Source organism: Stomoxys calcitrans, chromosome 2 (genome assembly GCF_963082655.1).
Source record: "Stomoxys calcitrans chromosome 2, idStoCalc2.1, whole genome shotgun sequence".
Classification (NCBI taxonomy): Eukaryota; Metazoa; Arthropoda; class Insecta; order Diptera; family Muscidae; genus Stomoxys; species Stomoxys calcitrans.
Window position 1 is genome coordinate 230975655 of NC_081553.1, and position 20281 is coordinate 230995935.

General features: G+C 35.0%; 1 protein-coding gene and 1 long non-coding RNA gene across 10 annotated transcripts in view; one reads left to right on the plus strand and one right to left on the minus strand.

The window, feature by feature from the left end:
- LOC106092348 (probable serine/threonine-protein kinase DDB_G0278665) overlaps positions 1-20281 on the minus strand; it is a 90598-nt gene that overhangs the window by 55621 nt on the left and 14696 nt on the right. For 3 of the 6 annotated variants that reach the window (XM_013259573.2, XM_013259299.2, XM_013259373.2), the window contains exon 1: positions 8857-10469. The exons of 2 other annotated variants lie outside the window; for them this stretch is intronic. In XM_013259573.2, coding sequence (XP_013115027.2) covers positions 8857-9555 — 699 coding nt within the window. In that variant the 5' untranslated portion in view covers positions 9556-10469. Of the gene's footprint in view, positions 1-8856; positions 10470-20281 lie in introns of those variants that run through there. One more of the 6 variants, XM_013259219.2, reaches the window with a different exon arrangement.
- LOC106092793 (uncharacterized) lies at positions 10459-18394 on the plus strand. Of its 4 annotated transcripts, XR_009397416.1 has the most exons (4): positions 10459-10625; positions 11145-11328; positions 16204-16539; positions 17419-18394. It is a non-coding gene; the product is annotated as an uncharacterized LOC106092793 (long non-coding RNA). The 4 variants fall into 4 exon arrangements; XR_009397415.1 differs by lacking the exon at positions 10459-10625 and having other exon boundaries at positions 10993-11328; XR_009397414.1 differs by lacking the exons at positions 10459-10625; positions 11145-11328 and adding an exon at positions 12961-13184.

Sequence of the window (20281 nt, forward strand, 5' to 3'; positions counted from 1 at the left end):
CATCCCACATTGACCCGATGAAGTCTTTCATGGGCAAGAGCTGCGGCCTCAGTATACAACACAATGTTACAACAACATACCTATGTATATTTATATTCCAATTGTAGAATGCTTGTCTTTTATTGTCAATAAATCAGAAAAATCTATGCAAACCTTCTATGTAGGATACATGAGTGAAGTGAAAAATAATTTCCGTACATCATAAATTGCTCGTAAATACAATAGTAAGAAGTGGTACAATTTTGTTTTTATAAAAACAACAAAATTCATTATATTTTAACTAACTCCCTTCCATTTGTTTTCGTCTTCCATTCAGAATACTTATTTTTTTCCCTGGGAGACATTTTCCTTTTTCGAAGTTTGTTTAGAATTGTTATTCAGAATAGGGGAAAAGGGAGTAGGGAAAAAACTCCCAGGGAGTTGTTATTCAGAATAGGGCTGAGCATGTGTAGGGCATGCGGGAAAGAAGATGAGACGTTGAAGCATTTCCTTTGTCATTGTCCGGCTTTCGCGTTTAACAGATACCGGCGCTTAGGTGGAGACACTATTCCCGACATGAACCAACTTAGGGGAGTGGTATGGAAAACAATTAAGGATGTTGTAAGTACCACGGAATTCCTAACAAAGATTTTCTTTTTCGAGGTTACTTTTTTTGTATTTAGAGCGCACAACGAGCCGATTACTGGGTCAGGTGTATGTCCAAAGTGACATGGGGCAGATAAATATCTGCACCGTCTTTTCAACTTAACCTGACATAACTTTCTCAAACTTGGCACAGCCGTGAATGAAACAAATGACACCAGTAACAGATGTTTCTTTGGATTGAGCAAGCAGTTCGGGATACTAAACCTACTGTTGTATGTCTCCGAAGCATAGATACTTGTGCAAGCAGAGAAAGAGTGTTTAAGAGAAAGATTATTCGGTGTTTGCGCTTCTTTTTATTTTAGTCACAAAACTATTTCATTAGTTGTTGGATTTCTTCAGCTGCCCAATGCATAAGCACACCATAGTCTGACTTCAATTTCCAAGGGTTTTCTGTTTGTTTTGCTTTTCCTTTTGAAATGGAAACAGAATAAAAAAAAAACAACCTATTGGTCTAAGCTGGAGAAATCCAACAACAAATGAAAGAAAGATTCTTCGTAAAATTTATAGACCAGCCTGCATTGATGGGGAATATCGACATCGCACTGTAGGATAGATTTGAAAAAAAAAAAAAAAACAGTAAAAATGGCACTAGGTGGACCGGGCGCTTCTTGGAAGGCTTCTAAAGTTGGCCACCTCGGTTTTTCTAAAACTTGATCGGCTGCGAAAAACATTCATTTGTGGTCCTTTTGAGGTATTATATGTTGGTATTTACGAAGGCATTTGTGGTTCGATTGTTATTTTGATGTATGGTTTGGATTGGTGACAAAATTTACAACGACTTTGCCGCTAAGAGTGTCCAAATCCGCTTATCCACTTAAAAGTTATATCGTTTAGAAGTATTTTTTTTTTTTGCATTTTATTGGTCAAAAAGAATTTTCACTGTTTAGTTTCTTACATAGTTTAACTTGTTCTTTTTGTTTTGCAAAGAGGGCATGTTGGGATGTAAATTTCAACGACATATGTCAACTTCAACGGATGTTATATGTACTACAAAATGGCCCTTTTTGATCAAGAAATTTGGAAAATTAGTACGAATCTCAAAACGCAAAACCCAGAACCCCCAGTTAGGTTTATGTTTGTTTTTACTCCATATGTCCCCTAAACATATGCAACATTTATTTTTCAATAAACAATATTTCTAGACTCCTCAGCCAAATTACTAAAAATTTTCGATTTTGAAATCAACTTCACCCGAAATGGGTATTTTTGTGAAAAAACTCGGGCAGTTTTTATTTTTTGTTTTTTAAGTACATTATTATCTGGAAAACTCAAAAAGGATTATTAAGATATCTAAATATATTCGTTTTTGTTTTCTTATGGGTCGATTATGGATGGCAACCCAACGACAGTTGCGTTGCCAACTGCCAAATTTGTTCTAGAAATTTTAATTTTTGTTTTGAATTACTTACTTTTTTTACAAATTTCTTAGTAGCTGAATTTTATAAATACTGATATTGAATGAAATTTGCAAAATTTTAAACTTTACACTAATTTTTACCTCCTGGTTTTGTCTCTTGGCAACGCAAATGTAGTCGAGATGCAGCCATTAAAGCAATTTTGCACGAATACTTTTTATTAGTGTAGGTCAGTTGGGATTGTAAATGGGCTATATCGGTCCATGTTTTTATATAGCTGGCCTATAAACCGATCTTGGATCTTGACTTCTTGAGTCACAAGATGGAGCAAATTTTGCATGAGGTGTTTTGTTATGATTTTTAACAAGTGTGTTAAGAGTGGTTCTAATCGTATTTATAGCAATATTTAATTATTCTACACTATTGATGCAGATGACAAGATGATTGATCCTATGCTTACAGAAACGGTCCTTTGTATAACTTACTGCAAAACAACCTGGCGCAGTACTTAGAGAGGCTTCTTGATAATCTCGATATTAGTTCACTGCGTGTCCCTTAACGGGAGGACCATACTAACACTGCATAGTTTCCCACTGACATTTCAATTGACTAACTTAAAGTCCTTCTTTGCCTTCTGCCAAAGTGCGAATGTAACAGTTTTAGCAGTGGAATTGTAAAAATATTTAAATATAACACCCAGTATTTTGGAACAGTGGTGAGAAATTTCGCATCCATTCTCATATTTCACTGTCAGCGTACTGGTGAAAATATATGTTTTTTTATGAGATATAACTGTCCAGTTTGGCAAGGCATGTGTTTAACCTAACGTACATATCATCAATGTGGATGTGAAGAGGTCGTTCCACCCTTGTACACATTTTACAAACTAGACGTGGATAGCTACACCTGCATCCATGTACTCGTAGATAAGGGTTAGAACAGTGTCGAGATATCACCCCACAAAATCGAGTAGAATGGAAAATAATTACTGATGATTTGAACCCAGGCGTTCGGCGTCATAGCGTACATGGTAACCTCTGGGCCACGGTAGACATATACAGTGTATTACACACACACACACACACACAATTGCACATTGTTGTTTAAGGGCACAAGAACATAAGCCCATGGGCTTGCAAATAGTGCGCATGTGTGCTAATGTGCCCACAACTAGTCTAAATCAAAATCGAGCTTCCGGTTTTTAATGAAAAATTTTTGTTTTTGAACCAATTTTGACGTTTAAATTTCTTGGGCACAACTTATTAGAATTTGTTGTAGATTATGATTAAGACAACATCTAAAAATTGATCCACCCTAACGTGAAGTCCCTTATTTCACAATACGCTGCCCATTTCAGTATGATATTGAGGGAAGCTAGACGTCTTCAAAGAGCGAGGGGTGGCTGCTTGTAACAGATGCCTTCAATAGATAAAGCGATTAGACTTGCCCAGTAATATATGCAAAATGGTGTGTAAACTGGTAGTCCTGCTACAAGGCTCATGAGGAATGGAGCCATAAGCGTACACCTTTCCTGTAGAAAAAGAGAAATCGGTTTTTATGATTAACATATACAAAAACCCTTGCCTGCATTGAGGAGTGGAGCCATAAGCGTGCACCCTGCCTGAAGAAAAAGAAAAATCGGTCTTTATGCTTACTTACCTTTACTTAAACCCTTGCCTGTCTTGATTACCAAACCCATTTTTATGCATCAGTTTACAAATAGAGGGTTTGGAGATAAATTGAGATTTTTTTCAAAAACTTGTATACCCACTGTATCAGAATTAGGGAAGATTTTCATTGCTGCTAATGACTTGGGACTGGGTATGGTCTCAATAATTTCCTCAATATTAAATTGTAGTATTGAGCATTGGCTTAAAGAACACAGATGTGACGAATTCGTAACATTCGTACTCGAAGTAGGTCCATGTTCAGGTGCAGAGTTATTAAAATTACTCTTCAATTTTGAATACAAAAACACATTTGTTTAGACTGAGCTATATAAACAAAGTTTCATTTCATTTTTTTAATTTAAAAAAATCTTCTCCATCAATTCAAAGGTTTTAAATAACAAATTAATTTTTAATATGAGTATTTGTGTGTGTTTTTTTATATTTGCTCATTTGGTCTGTTAATTCACATATTTCCTATTCAAGTGCTTGTATACTGGGGTGGCTTCTCATACCATGATGTTAATGCAGCAGAAAAACCCATTCATTGGCATGCTCTACCTTTGTCCACATAGAGATTTTTGAGGGCAGCCAGTAGAGTTATTGTGATGGAAGAAGAGGTCAATGTATTGTTTAATAACATTAAAATACATGAATACTTTATGGAACACGGCTGCTGTGCAACGGGAGGTTATTATGTTGGCGTTGTTGTTCTTTTGTTTTTTGTTTGCTTTGTGTTTCCACATCTAATTAGAGGGGACATTTAATTTTAAATGCACTTCAAATGTTTAGTAGTCCAAAATTAATATGAGTAATATAGTGTGCCAAAAAGAAAGGTTACAGTGACGGAGACTTTTAAAACGAAACGTCGAGTTCCCCAGGGTGGATTTCTATCTCTGATTTTGTTTAACCCCTACCTCTCTTATCTTTTTACCTCTGCCAGTTTAGTGATATTTTAAGTTATTCTTGACAAAAAATAGATGTAAAATGTCAATCAGATGTCAATCGATGGACAAAGAATGCGATTCAGCAAGAACCAGGTTTTCTTGATTAATTCGCAAGGAAAAAGAAAGCTTGAAATCTTACGATAGGCCCACCGGGTAGGAAATTATGTTGCTCCAGTGTGGGTCATGGTGTTGTACATAATGCTGATAGGGAACCACCTGCGGATCTGTCAAAATGCAGTTTTAAAGACATTACAGGAGACTGCTTTGAACAAACTAAAAGAGAAGCCATAGATGTTTAAAACAAAGGTCCATTGTGAGCTTCTCTACAATCCGTTTCTTCTAAAATGCCAAAAGAGTGATTGGGAAAGATATACATATGACCGGTTCGAGATTCAAACACATTTTCGATTCACAGCCTACTCATATAGAACAGAAATGCAGGCCAGTCCAACCGAATTTAGCACCATAGTTGATTATAAAAGAATCCTGTCTATCAAAACCAGAGTAACTCTGACACAACGAAGAGTAACTCTGACACACCATACAGATGGTGTAATATACTAAACTTGATATTGGAGCACGCCATGAATGCACACCAGACCCTTTAGAACTACTCAGTAATTAAAATGCTTAATAAAACAGTCTAATTTTATTACAAAATTCTTATGGACTGGGTAAAGATTTTATTTCTTCTCACAAAACAACATACTAAATTAAATCCATAAAACTGCTACATATAGCAAATTTCTTTTATTCAAAGGCGCCCGCAAACATCTTTCCTTCGCCCAACAAACACTAATATCTCATTTTGATTAATATAAGCATCACAAATGTTGCTCCTATTATGTCGTCGTTCGCTATTGACACATTGGGCAAACATGCATTGCGTTGTATAATTTATATAAAAAATATGTTTCGGGGATGAAAGAAAAAAAAAGAATAACAGCAAAAGATAATCAACAACGCAAAAACCAAAAACTCAACAAAACAGAATGCAAAAGCAATAGCAAAGAGAGAAAAAAAAGAAAACGAAATGAAATTTGCACATTTCTTCTAATTTAATTGAAAGTGACAAATGGTTGTGAAAACTCTCGACGAGGCGACGTCTGTTTGCAGCGTTGCCGTGTAATCGCATTATTTTTTTCTAAAATTTTAGAAATTGAACAGGACAGTTCTAATTTTTGTTTCATCTCTTTAAGCTTGAGCAAGGGATGTGTTAAAAAAAATAGAAAAATTAAGATAATAACAAAAATCTGATAAAATAATATTAAAATTAAGAAAATAACAGCAAAAAATTTATAAAAACAAAGAATTACACAAAAATAAATAAAGAAAAAAATATATTAATAAAAATACTTAAAAAAAACAGTAAATTAAAAAAATAAATTAGAAAAAACTATAAATTAAAATAAATGCAAAAAAAAAGGTTGATAAGCTTCAATGTAGAAAAAAACTAAATAAAATCAAATAATTGAAAAAATAAAATCACTAAAGAAAATAAAATGAACAAAAATAGTGTAAAACAAAAATAAAACAAATAAAATAAAAAATGTAAAATAAAGAAAAAAATAAAATAAGACAAAAAATAAAATAAAAAAAAGACAAAAAATAAAATAAAAAAAAGACACAAAATAAAATAAAAAAAAATAAAATAAGACAAAAAATAAAATAAAAAAAAGACAAAAAATAAAATAAAAAAAATAAAATAAGACAAAAAATAAAATAAAAAAAGACAAAAAATAAAATAAAAAAAAAAAACAAAAAAAGACAAAAAATAAAATAAAAAAAAAACAAAAAAGACAAAAAATAAAATAAAAAAAGACAAAAAATAAAATAAAAAAGACAAAAAATAAAATAAAAAAAGACAAAAAAAAATAAAAAAAGACAAAAAAAAATAAATTACAAAATTAAAAATATTAAAAAAAATTAAAAATATAAAAAAATTAAAAAATAATAATTAAAGAAATTATTAAAAATAAATAAATAAAACAATAAAAATGATTAAAAAAAATTATTAAAAATAAATTAAAAAATATATTAAAAAAATAATTAAAAAGATTATTAAAAAAATAATTGAAAAGATTATTAAAAAAAATAAAAATAAAAAAATAATACTGGAAAAATAAATTAATTAAAGTAGAAAAAATAATAAAAATGTAGAAACAAAATAAGAAAAAAAATAAGGAAAAAAAAACAAATTAAAAATAAGACATTTAAGAATTTAATATAGTAAAAATTAAAAAAATAAAAACTATTTTATAAAAAAGTAAAAGCCTGGTAAATTCGCCTAGGCCTAATTTTATACATGGATCGCATTTAAAGGCATAATAATTTATTACCCTATTTTATTATAACTCTACCATACCCACATTAATGTCCAATTATAGGCCGATACCTAGAAGCTTTATAAAAGTAATCGTTCCAAATATCAACGAAATCGGGTTATAAAAGTGTTTTATATATGATTCAGATTCTTAATCGACAAATCGTTCGAAATATGGTCCGATCACGACCATCTCGGGAGGCTTAGTGTTTAAGTTCAAACGTTTGGCTTGTTCCTTTCTCAAACCCCCTCCTTTGAGCTTGTTCACAAAGCAGGACGTAGAGGGAGGAGCTCTTATAGTTTTCCTACAACCTGCCATGGAGCTTGTTCGCTAGCTCGGATCGTAGAGGGATTCTTCCCTTTCGCGGAAATTCCTCTACAACCTCTCCTTGGCCTTGTTCGCTCAGCCGGACTGTAAGAAGATTTATTAAGAGCACTTCTCTTTCTACAACTCTCTTAGGAACGAGTTCGCCTAGTTCGGATATAAAGAGAGATACTTCCAATACAAAACGACGCCTCGAAGTAACTTCAGTCCTTTTTCCCAAAACACTCGGAATCTAAGTCTCACACCGCAGACATCGCGCATATCTCACCCTTTGTCTTTTAGGTAACTATCGCCTGTGTTGAAATATCACGCACTTATAAAGGCAACCCTTTGTTGAAAGAAAAAACCTAATCACAGGTGTTTTATTTGTTTTTAAATCTCTCACCCGCACGTCTCACCACGACACGCTCTCACCCTCTCCCCAACACGTAGAAGAACTCGCTGTTCTAAATTTCAGCGAAATAGGGTAATAAATGCAGCATTAATTAGCTTAAGACCCTAAATCGGCAGATTGGTCTACACAACAGATATATCTAAATATGATACGTTCTAGACCATATTCAGGTCAGATGTCGGGAGTCTTAATACCACTTACTGTTTCAAATATCAGCGAAATCGCATAATAAATGCGCCTGTTATGGGTCTATAACAGGAGCATTTATTATGCGATTTCGCTGATATTTGAAACAGTAAGTTGTATTGAGACTCCCGACATCTAATCCCAATATGAACGGCTGACCGGTCTATATGGCAACCTTATCTAAATATTATGTTACGATCTTGTTCGGATTTGGTTCGGATGTCGACGGGCCTTATTAAACTCATTGTCGCAAATTTCAGAGAAATCGAGTAGTAAATGCGCCTGTTATGAACTTAAGACCCTAAATAGGCAGATCGGTCCATATGGCAGCTATACGTGTCGGAAATAGATGGGCCTTATACAACTCACCGTCGAAAATTTCAACGAAATTGGGTAATGATACGCCTGTTATGGACTTAAGACTCTAAATCGGCATATCTGTCTATATGACAGCTATCGCCAGATATAGCCAAATGGGCCTACATAAAATAGTTCGTAAGTTAACATGCTTCCGGCAGGAGGGCGAACGGATAGACTGACGGACAGACATGGCTAAATAGACTAAAAATGTTATGACGATCAAGAATAGATATTCTTTATTTCGAGGTGCTACAAACGAAATGACGAAGACGGTATACAACTATACTATAGTTATGTAAAAAAATAAATAAATAATAATAATATGAAAATATATTAAACAAATTAAAAAAAAAAAAAAATAACCTTTGGGTATAAGGCGTATTTGACATGATGAAATGCATGCACTTTTTTCATAAATTTTACCTAAAAATAATTGGGCCTGTGGCAACACTGTCTCATTGCCTGTCCGAGAAGCAACGACATTTCGAAATCATCACACGTTGCAAATAAGTGAGGCAAGACCAAAAACAAAACCATGGTCAATAGGCCAACAACCATACAATTAACGCACGCATATTAAAAAGTAAATTTCTTTCTTTTTGTCTAATAGCACCACGATTTGGAAAAAAAACTAAACAAAATTGCACAATTTACCTCAGACATTTTGGGAGGCGATGCAATAGATAGAACTTCATCATTAATGCCGGCCAATGTTAAATTATCACTGATTTCCGATAGCAGCTCATCAATAGTCTGTGAGGCCATCATAGAGGGCGACAATGGCGGTGGTGGTGGCGAAGGAGTTGTTGACTGCAGATTATTATTATCCTCTACAGGTGAGAGTAAAATGCTGTTCGAGAGCAAAGGCGGTGGAGGTGGGAGGAATTCATCCAAATCTAATAATTCATTGGATACACCAATAAAGTCGGTAAAGTTTCCATTAAAGGAGGAAGACAAAGACAAAAGACGATGGTGTGGTTGATTAAATTCAGAGGGCCCAACTAAGGATCGGGTTAGCTCTTGGCTGCATTCGCCTTTAGCAAAACTATGCTGTTGTTGCTCTGTGACCGGTAGTTGGTTTACTTCAGTGGACTTTTTATCAGTTATGTTATTTTGTTGCACATCCTGCTCTTTGGTCAATACTAAGGAATGGGTTTCTTTTGGTGATGTGTTTTTATTCAATTCGTTGCTGTTATTTTGCTCTTGATCCTGCTTTTGCTGTTTATTGTCCTCTTGGCCGTTTGTTAGATTTGAAGGCAGCGATGTTGAAGTTTGGGTCTTATCCGTTGCAGTCGAGGCCTCAGCTACAACTAAGCTCAGGGGCCGCTTAATTAAATTCGATATGTAATCCATGGCGCATTCGTATAGACGAAGTCTTATTAATGTTACGCTTTATTGATTCTTTATGACAATGGGTTTTTTACGGTTATTGATTGATTTCTATATTTGGAAATATATAATTCGTATTTTTTTTGCTTTTTTTTTGGTTAAGAACTGATACTGAACTGACGTAATTATTTTACGCTTCACACGCGTTATTCGCTTTAATTGGGTTTACGATTACTTTTTCTTTCAAATGGCACCACCGATAGTCGTTGAACGTTGATCTTCTAAAAAGAAGACGACTTTAATTAAAAGAAAACAACAACACAAAATTTGCTTAGGGTACACCTCTACAGCTTTTCTTCTTATATACATAGAAAAAATCGAGCAATTGTTTTTTTGGATTATATTTTAATGTCAATCACAATATTTATCTTTTTTTTTTTTTTGGGAGGAAAATTATGATTTTTCCTTCAAATATGCTTCATTGTTGTCCCGCTACTATTGAATGATCCGCTATTTCTGTTTGCCGACAATTGTATCCGCACGTTTCTCAGGCATTTGAATTTCAAATCCCAATAAATTTTTTCATTGTGTTTTTCTTTTGTTTTCGAAATTTTGAGTTTTCTTCGCGTTCAAGTGTTTCGAGGGGCGATTTTTACTCTACACAGATGCTATGCTGCGATGTTGCTTTGCAACGACTCATTGACTTTTCTTCCCGGCACCAGCATCAGCACATACGAACAACGGGGGTGGCTGGGGTACTGCAGCATACAGGAGCTGAGATCGTTTTGCTTGTTTTTGAATAAATCTCTGCTGTGGCGAATGGCGCACGCTATTTGTCGTCGTTGTAGTCGTTTTTAGTCTGAGAATTACGTGTTTGTTTAGTTTTCATTTCAAATACTCTTCATTTCATTTGCTTTCTTTTCGGTTTTCAATACATTTACATTTTTTTGTTTTGTTTTCAATTTGCTCTTGATCTCGTTGTGTGTCTGCGTCGTCGTTGTTGTCGCTAGTCTGAGATGGCTAATGTAATATGTCTCGAGCTCCTAAGTTTACGAGTGGATTTTTCTTTGCCGTTTTTTCGGTTTCTTTTTGAGGTGAGAAAAAGTTCTCTTCTAAATGTTTTGGTGTCAAAAATATTTTGTACTTTTGGGGTTTCTTTTACAAATGCTCAGCGTTTGTGGCGCTATGGATATTCGAATAATCGATAGTTTAAGAAATCTGCATAGAAAAGCCTTTGTGAAGTAAACAATGTATTCGTTTACAAATCACGTAGAATGTTTGTGAGGAGGCGTGACATTTATGACCTGACCTATAGAAACTATAGATAAAATATTTAAAACCCAATAAAGTATTGAAATCACAATTTTTTAATAAAAATGGAATTTTCTTTGAGAGAGAGTAAAGCAAGTCAATACGAAATTGCTTTACTCTCTCCCTCTCTCATTTTTTTTTAAATTTTAGTTTCTCTCAATGTATGGCTACAAAGAGCATAACGAAACGAGAGCCACAAAGTCCTCATAACGGGAATAACAAGAATAATGAATGAAAAAGTGCAAAATACTAAACCATACCAGGAATGCAAAAGTCAGTATTATAGTATTGTAGATTTTCAGATTTTTCGACTCGAGATTACTTTTGCGAAGAATTCAGCACCTTTTTAAAGTAATGATGATAAATGATATGACAAAATCTCAACTTTTTGTGACTGTTCGTCTTGCATAGAATCTGAGTTGAGAGCATAAGTGCAAAGATTTTCCCGGGGGACAATATTGGCCAAATTGGAATAATTCTTCACAGGTAAGACTTTTTTACAATTTTCCTGTTTTAACAGCGGATTTGAGTTGAGATGAACTTTTCAATATTAAAATTATGGAAAAGAAAAATGCGGTGTGTTCTTTGGCTTTAGCACTCTAAATGTGCAAACTATTCCTTGGTTCAGAAAAATTAAACTTTTTAAAATACACACTGGATTATTTTTGTATTGACAAATGGCCTTCACAGCCAAGTCGTCTGCACTTTCATTCCCCCTTGCTCCGTTATGGCTTGGCACCCAAACGATGCGGATTGAGCCATCCTCAGAGAAGGTGTTAATCTCCTTCTTACACTGCAAGACCGTTCGGGACCTTACATTTTGCTGTCGGTAAAAATGTTCCCACTCGACGTCCTCATGTTAGTACCACACCACCCTACGCATTTCGTGATCGCCCGTAACAGATCTCTGACCCTGGGTTCTCAATGTAGACTCCAGGCTAACTCTGTACCCTAGCTGTGACCCATCCGTGTAACATGATCTTCCAGACGGCAATACTAGGGTTCCGTCAGTTCAAGACTATGTTTTTAAGCAGTATTTAAGCAGTTTGCTGGATGTCTTACTCTTTATCATGGTATCCACAATGCGTTCCTTGGTTTTGAATAGAAAGGACACAAGGCTTATAGGCCTTTGGTGTCGCGAAACATGCCTTGTTGGGCTTGGGTATAAACACCAACCTTGCCTCTTGCCAGGCTTTCGGAGTATATCCAAGTTCTAGGCACGCAGTGAAAATTGAGTTTCCCGTCACTGCACTACCTGATGTTTTAATATTAGGATCTTTACATATCCTAGTCTTCCGAATCTTGAGAAAGTCGATAATGGTTCCATCATCGGGTCCATGTCCGTAAAGCTGTGTTGAGTCTAAAGTCCCTGCACTGCCTGATGTTCCAATTTTGGGGTCTTTGCCTATACTAGTCTTTCAAATCTTGAGAAAATGGTCTTCTTGGGTGTAGGTTATGGTCTCATCGATGGCTCCCTGTGTGTTAGGCGGCATTGAGTTTTCTATCACTGCACTGCCTGATCTTTCAGCCATAGGATCTTTATCCATCCTAGTCTTCCTAATCTCGATAAAGTCGTTGATGGTTCCGTCGTCGTTAGCATGTGCTGGGTCTCTCGCCCCTGCAATGTCGGATGTTTTAGTATTAGGATCTTTACTTATCCTAGTCTTCCAAAGGTTAATAACCGACACCAATAAAAAAATCAGAACAAATAAGAACTGGTTAAAATTTTTTCTCTAAATTTGAAGCAGACATTTTTCTGAAACTGCCCAGGTTTTTCGTTAAAAAATTTTTAGGTAATTAAATCCTTTTTTTCTCAGTCTGTAGATTGACTCATTTGGTTCCAGGCAACTGTTTACAAAACAATTAACAACGACATATCTATTTTCGATATAAACAAAGCGCGAGATAATAACACTTTACACGGGATTCATTAAAATAAGATAATTTAATTTTCATAAACAACAAACGGAACGGGGTACACACACGACCGGCAAATAGAACCGGCTAAACAAAACTGAAACTAATCTCCAAATAACTAATGGCATATTCAACAGCACCTTCTCGGTAGACTAAAATGGAAGACAACTCTAACGCTAAGAAAGAGTACTTGCCCGTTCATCAACATCTACAGTGCTTGCGGCGATAGTGCACTCGGCTGCATCGCATTTTTTGCAAGCAGCGGGCACCAGCGGCCGTAGCAGTAGCGATGGGTATTCGCAAGCCCTAAATGCCTTACAAGACTTAAGAACTATAAAAGACGAATTGACAGACAGACATATAAGACAATTCGGCGTCTTCGGTAATGCTACAATAGCTCAACTGGCAGAAAGGGTCTATCACAGGTAATTAGAATTTTAAAGTAGAACAAGTTTGTAAAAAACCATCGGAGAAAAGACCTAAAAATGCCACATATTAAAACCAGCCAACCTATTAACCGGGGTAGGCATGAAAATTGTGGTGTTGATTGCAAGAAGTATGGTAAAAAAGTTGATTCAATAGTATCCAAAGTTCTCAGTTGAAAATTGTGGTATGCAAATATTTGCACATGAGCTAAAAATTTGCGGGCCTCACCAAAGAAGATACAGCTTTTCAAATGTCACATTATTGCGACACCGATTCTCAACAAATTTAGCACAAAGGATTATCTTCTAGCTCTCGACGTTGCTGTAGAATTTTATAGAAATCGGTTGAGATTTAGATACAGCTCCCATATCTATTTATCCCCGAATTTTACATTTAGCGTTCTGTAACAACTTCCAACAATCGTGCCAAGTATGGTCCGAATCGGTCTATAACCTGATGTAGGTCCAATATAAACCGATATTCCAAGTGGACATCTTGAGCTTCTAGAATCCGCAATTGTTAGCCGATTTGCCTGAAGTTTTCCAAATAGGGTTATTTAATGTCATCCAACAACAGTGCTTAGTATGGTCCAAATCTGTCAATAATCTGAAATAGATGCCAAATAAATAAACTGATCTCCCGATTTGAAACCTTGAACCACTGGAAGCCGCAATTGTTAGCCGATTTGGCTGAATTTTTAAACACGGTGTTTTGTTATAACTTCCAGCAATCGTTTCAAGTACGGTCTAAATCGGTCTATAACCTGATATAGCTCCCATACAAACCGATCTGCCGATTTGAGATCTTGAGCCCGTGGAAGCTGCAATTTTTATTCATTTGTGCGTAGTGTTCTGTATGGTTCAAAGCGGTGTTTAAAGTAATAAAATTTCCATATAAACCGATCTCCTGATTAGTCTTCTACGTCACAAAGAAGCTTAAACTTTTGACTGAAATTGGAAATTTTGTACGTACACGTTGGCGCTTCAATTAAGATAATTTTTTTACATTTTTAGTATAATCCATTAGTTGAGTTTCCAAGATACATCTCGGCTGAACTTAACACGTTTTTATTTGTTATACCCTCAAATATAGGATGGGGGGATACTAACTTCGCTATTCTGTTCTTAACTCTTTGAAATATTGGTCTAGGATATATAAAATACTAGCTGAACCGGGCCCGCTCTGAATATTTATTTTCGACAATTAAAGAGCTTTTAGTGAAATACCATGCTACGGAAATAGTATATGCATATCGCTTAACCAACAGGGTAACAATATAAGTGCTTTTATCTGAATCCCATATGATCTTTATTGGACTACCATTTGCTTAAACCCCATATTGCTAATGGGTTAAGATTTTTTAGGATGAGGCGTTCCCCGAACACTTGGCCCCAAAATTGGTTATCAAGTTCATTTTCTAACGTCAAATACCGTTCATTTGAGTCACATATTGGCATGGTCGGTAAATTTTTTCCCTTTGGGGAAGGGGTGGTGCCCCAAATTTGTCAGCGTATTTCTCAACGGATTTTCTCAAAATTTTGCACAATGTTTATTTTTATTTCTCTTACTTTGTATACCAGTTTTGGTCGAAATCGGTTGAGATTTAGATAAAGCTCCCATATAGATTTTCCTCCGAATTTGACTAATACTGCAATTACTTGGTAATCCACTTAGCAAAATCGATGCGGCAAGTGATAGCATGTGGGGAAGATGATAAGACGTTGGAGCATTTCCTATGTCATTTCCCGGCTTTCGCGGCTAAAAAGCGCCAGTACTTAGGAGGGGACACAATACCAAAGATGAACCAACATAGGGGCGTGGCATGGAAAACAATTAAGGAAGTAGCACCGAATTCCTAACTTAGATTTTCTTTTTGAGGTTCTATTTTAGTATTTAGAGCGCACAACAAACCGGTTGCTAGCTTAGGTGTGTGTCCATAGTGTCATGGAGCGGATTAATATCCGCACTCTCTTTTCAATCTAACCTAACCATTAACAGATCCTCTTTCTATTATGTCTTATGGCTAATTCTATAACAATCATCCGATTTCCATCTCTGTAACTTTTGCAAACACATTTATCAATCGATCTCCTCAAAATTTTGCTTAGTGATTTCTTCTACGACTACCACAACATGTACGAATTTTCGTTGAAATCGATTAAGATATAGCCTACAGATATAATTTGAGTAATACTGCAATAACTTGATTTGTGAACCGATCCTCACCAATCCAAATTTGTCACCAAGATTTTCTTTATGACTCTTCAGTTCACTGGCGAATTTCATATCAAGATTATTGACAGATATAGCCGCCATATGTATCACCCGATTTTCGCTTTTAGGGGCTTGCAAGCACACTTATCAACCGATATTCTCCAAATTTTGCAAAGCGACTTCCTCCATGACCGCCACAATATTTACGAATTTTGGTCGAAATTCTTCACTCCAAAATTTAAGCAAATTTTAATTTGAACGATTTAGCTTGCATATCCAATGTGGTGTAGGGTATCGAAAGCTCAGATTTGCCCGACTTTAACCCGTCTTTACTTGTTATATGCAAATGGAACTACGATCTGGTCCAACCAAGAACTTATAGAAACCTATAAGAAACATCGGCATGCTACTAAATTTAAATTAAAGTTTGCTAAACTATATAAAAAAGTTGTTAAATACGATTTTACAGCTTTAATAAAAATTAATAATTTCCCCAATTTTTAAACTTCTCCAAACCTAACCACCCTAACATTGCTACATATATTCAAGGGGAAAACGCCTTTGAGAAGTTTTGCTTAGAGATGTGGGGAAAATCACACATAAAACTTTCGAACAACCAAAGATTGCAGATGGTGACGTGTGAATGTGGAGTGAGTGGTAGTGCTGCTGCTGCTACCACAACGTTGGCCGTTGGCCATGTCTTGCGCCTCCGTTGCAAGTTTTGTTAAGGTTGAATGAATATTTTGCATAATCTTATATGGTTTTTCTTTTCATGTACGCGGATTTCTCGTTTTTCTTTTCTAGGTTTTGGTGCTGCAATCAAACAACTTCTTCTTTGATTTCCATACGGTTGCGAAATAAAATGTTAACCACAAATGGATGCAGTGAGTAAAGTATTCGATGATGTCGTTACCTACAAAGTAGTTATTAGTTGTTTCGCAAAACAAACAGAAAAAAAATATAAATGTGTTACTTATTGGTTGGTATTGCAATCAAGCAAAAGAAGCAGCAGTAACGTTGAGTTATCGACTAACGCTATACACAAATAGATATTTATGGCAGCGAATCAAAACAAGAAAAAAAGGAACTCCGAAATTTTAATGCGAAGAAAGGAAATTTTCGATTTTTTTTACTAAACTGGTTAGAGTGTAAAAATCTGATTTTAAAAACATTTTTCGTAAACTTTGCAATGTGTACTACAAAATTTTCAGTAAAAATGAAATTTTAACAAAATTTTCTATGAAAACCAATTTTTCACATAATATTCAAAATTTGTGTAAAATTCAATTTTCGACGATATTTTCTTTGACAATCAAATTTCGGCAACATTTTCATTGACAATCAAATTTCGGCGAAATTTTTTATGAAAATCAAATATCGACGAAATTTTTTATAAAAATCAAATTTCGGCGAAATTTTTTATGAAAATCAAATTTCGATGAAATTTTTTATGAAAATCAAATTTCATTTTGTTGTTGGTTTAAGCCAATGTGTTTTTATTTTTTGCTTCTTTTTCAAAACAAAACAACAAAAACACTTTAAAGAATCTCAACATTTGTGGTGTGTTAAATGTATCAAGGGGCGGGCTGCAATGATCGCGATTTCGACCTTTGCCAGGGGCCTCGTCAGACTGCCATGCCACCAAAAAGATTACATGCTTCCACCCACTCACTAATTAGTGACCAGTGAAATAGTAGAAATGTTGTGTCTTGTTCGACGAAATTTTTTATAAAAATCAAATTTCGAAGAAGTTTTATTGAAAATCAAATGACGAAAATTTTGAGAAAAAAAATATTGACCAATTCTTCTATGAAAATCAAAATTTCGAGGAAATGTTCTATGAATATCAAATTTTTCAGAAAATTAAAAAAAAAATTAAATTTTAACAAAATTTTATAAAAATCATAATTTGACGAAATTTTCAATTAAAATCAGATATTCAACAAAAATCAATCAATTCAATATCAAAAAACAAGATTTCTTAAAAGCACTTTCTCTTTCTACACCTCGCTATTTCAGATGCAGAGAGAGACTTCTAATATCAAACGATGACTCTCAGCAACTTCAGTTCGTTTTTTTAAAATAGTCGCTATCCAAGGCTCAGACCGCAGACATCGCGCATCTATAACCAATATTGCCGTTTTTGAAAGGTTCCTACCAAAATTGGCGGAATTTTATTCTCTTGGTAGGTTAAAGTACTTACTGAAAAAATTATGTATTCGTTAAGAGTGCAGAACAAAACCATGGATGTCGAGGGGACAAATACTATTACTTCAAGCTTCAGTAAAAAAGCTCTGATATTGACTGTAACTTGTGCGAGTGTTATGGGATCCAAGTTTCGTAAATTCTTATTGATGCGGCTTTTGTGCCTTCCATCGGAAAACAAGCCTATATGGCAGCTGCATACCAAGATGGTCAGAACTGACCCATATTCAGAGGTTGAGAGATCCATGAGAGGGCCATGCAATTCAGTGCAACGGCAATATGGGTAGTAAGAGCGCATTACAATCGGGACATTTAAATCGGGAGAACGGTTTATCCAAACTGGACACGCTTATTCATTGAAATCGGGGCACGAATATGACTTTATGAACCCAAGATTTCTTATCGGGATATCGGTGTAAAGGGTGCTATATCAAGAGCTTTGAATGTAAGTCTATAGAGTGATTTCAACAAACAGATTGTCGGAAATGTCTAAATTCTTCATGAATAACCACGCTCCAATTCTTTGTAGTGTTGAAAATGTATAATATGATGTGATACAATTGGAGTGGCAAAGTGCCCAACTTTTCGGTGGTGGGTATAACATCATGTAGCAGTTTTGGCTGGTAGAACATTTGGTTGGTTTTGGTAGGATTTTTCTTAAATTTTGGTAGAAAAAAATTTTCTTGAGTGGCAAAACTGTCTATAACCCGTTGTCTTTAAGTTAATTATTGCCTATGTATCGATAAATCACACACAAATAAAGACAACCTTTTTTTATAGAAAACCCTTATTACCTGTGTTTTATTCATTTTGCATTTTTTTAACATACACCACCCTTACCGAGACACGCTCTTACCCACACCAACATTTTCTATGGTAATTATATTTCGACAAAATTTCTATGAAAAATACAATTTCGAAGAAATTTTCCATCAAAATCAAATGTTGTCAAAGTTTTCTATCAAAATCAAATTTCTGAGTAATTTTTTGAACATCTTCCAGCTTGAGATCATATTCTATTCAAAGAATAGCATAGCAAAAACTTATAAAAGTTGAGCATATGTGTGTTGTTATTCAAAACACTTTGACTGGCTAGTTGTCTTGATTTCTGTTACGCCATGTAACTTCATCAGCACCTTTGTCAAATTGATTAAGGTGCCCTACATACCCAAAGAGTACGGTGTAAAGCAAGCTTTTGTTTTGAAACAGGGCTCAATAAGTCCTCTAACTCTCCTAAGCGCAGCAAGAGAAAAGAAAGTTTCGACGAAATTTTCTATGAAAACCTAAAATCGAAGATATTTTCTGTGAAAACAATTTTCGACGAAACATACTTTGAAGATCAAATTTCTACAATCGAATATTGTCCAGCAGCAGACCTTTGGTTTCACTCTTGAAACATATGAAACACACACAATATTTTTTTTTTCAAAACAATGTCGCAATTCACTTCAATCTTTTTAATATAAGGTTCCTTTTTCAAGGTGAATACCATTTTTAAACTCCAATTAAATTTATGTTTTACCATATTTTGAATGCAAAAAAAAAACTCTTCCGGAATAACTTTAGCGTTGAGGGAGGTTAAGAAAGACGCATAGTTTTGTTGTGACCACAATTGCATACACTCTTATTGAAGAGGGTGTGATTTCTCACACCCACTCTTTTTCTCTCTTAACATCTTTGCCCAATACAGCAACATTGCAAACCACATGAGCAAAATTAAATTTGTGTTTTTTGGGGTCATCTAGTGAATGAACGGCACTATGGTATTGTTTGGAAATGATTTACCCCTAAGAACATATGCTTCCCATTTACAATAAACAACACAAACGTCTGACAACAGCAACGGCAATGGCATAGTCGAGATGACTGGAGTGAGATTAAAAGAGCACAAACACAGTAGGAGAAAGAAAAAAATTAAACAAGAGCAAATAACAGCCTAAAAATAGATCTCATTATTTTTTATGAAAAAGTATTTCGTCGTTCGACACCAAATGTTTATGGCTGTGTGCTGATGATACATGCCAGATAACTGCGGCAAACATTGTAACCACAGGGTGTTACAATGAGATTAACATGTAAGTAACTCTGAAAAATAACCGATGGAAATATTTAATATAGTGATATATTATAGGAAATACATACATATATGACGCTGAATACCTGGGTGGTTCAAACCCTTATGAAAAGTTCAGAAAAATTTTTCAGCGGTGGTTATCCTCTCTAAATATGCTGGCGATAAAAAAATCCCTAAAGAGGTGTATCACTGCGGCACGCCGTTTAGACTTGACAATAAAAAGTAGGTCCTTTATTATTGAGCATAAACTTGAATCGAACAGCACTCATTGATATATGAGAAGTTTGCCCCTGTTGTGAAAAATAGTTGTTATTATTGTAGCCACATGTATATATGTGGAGGTGGCTATCCTCGTCTATGTGAGCAAGCTCGTTCCAGTCGCCGTGGGAACATGAAGACCATTGGTTATTTAAAGGCGCCCTCAACTCACCTTGTCATATCGAGCATCATAGGCACTCAGTATTTATGCCCGGCCTCTCACTGAGACTCTCCTCTCGATACCGCTGATTGTCCGCGACTGCAATTGCAGCTACTCCGTATGGAGCTTTTCATGATGACAGATTGGAACTCAAAGTTCCAGCCTTTGTGGAGCTCATAGTTATC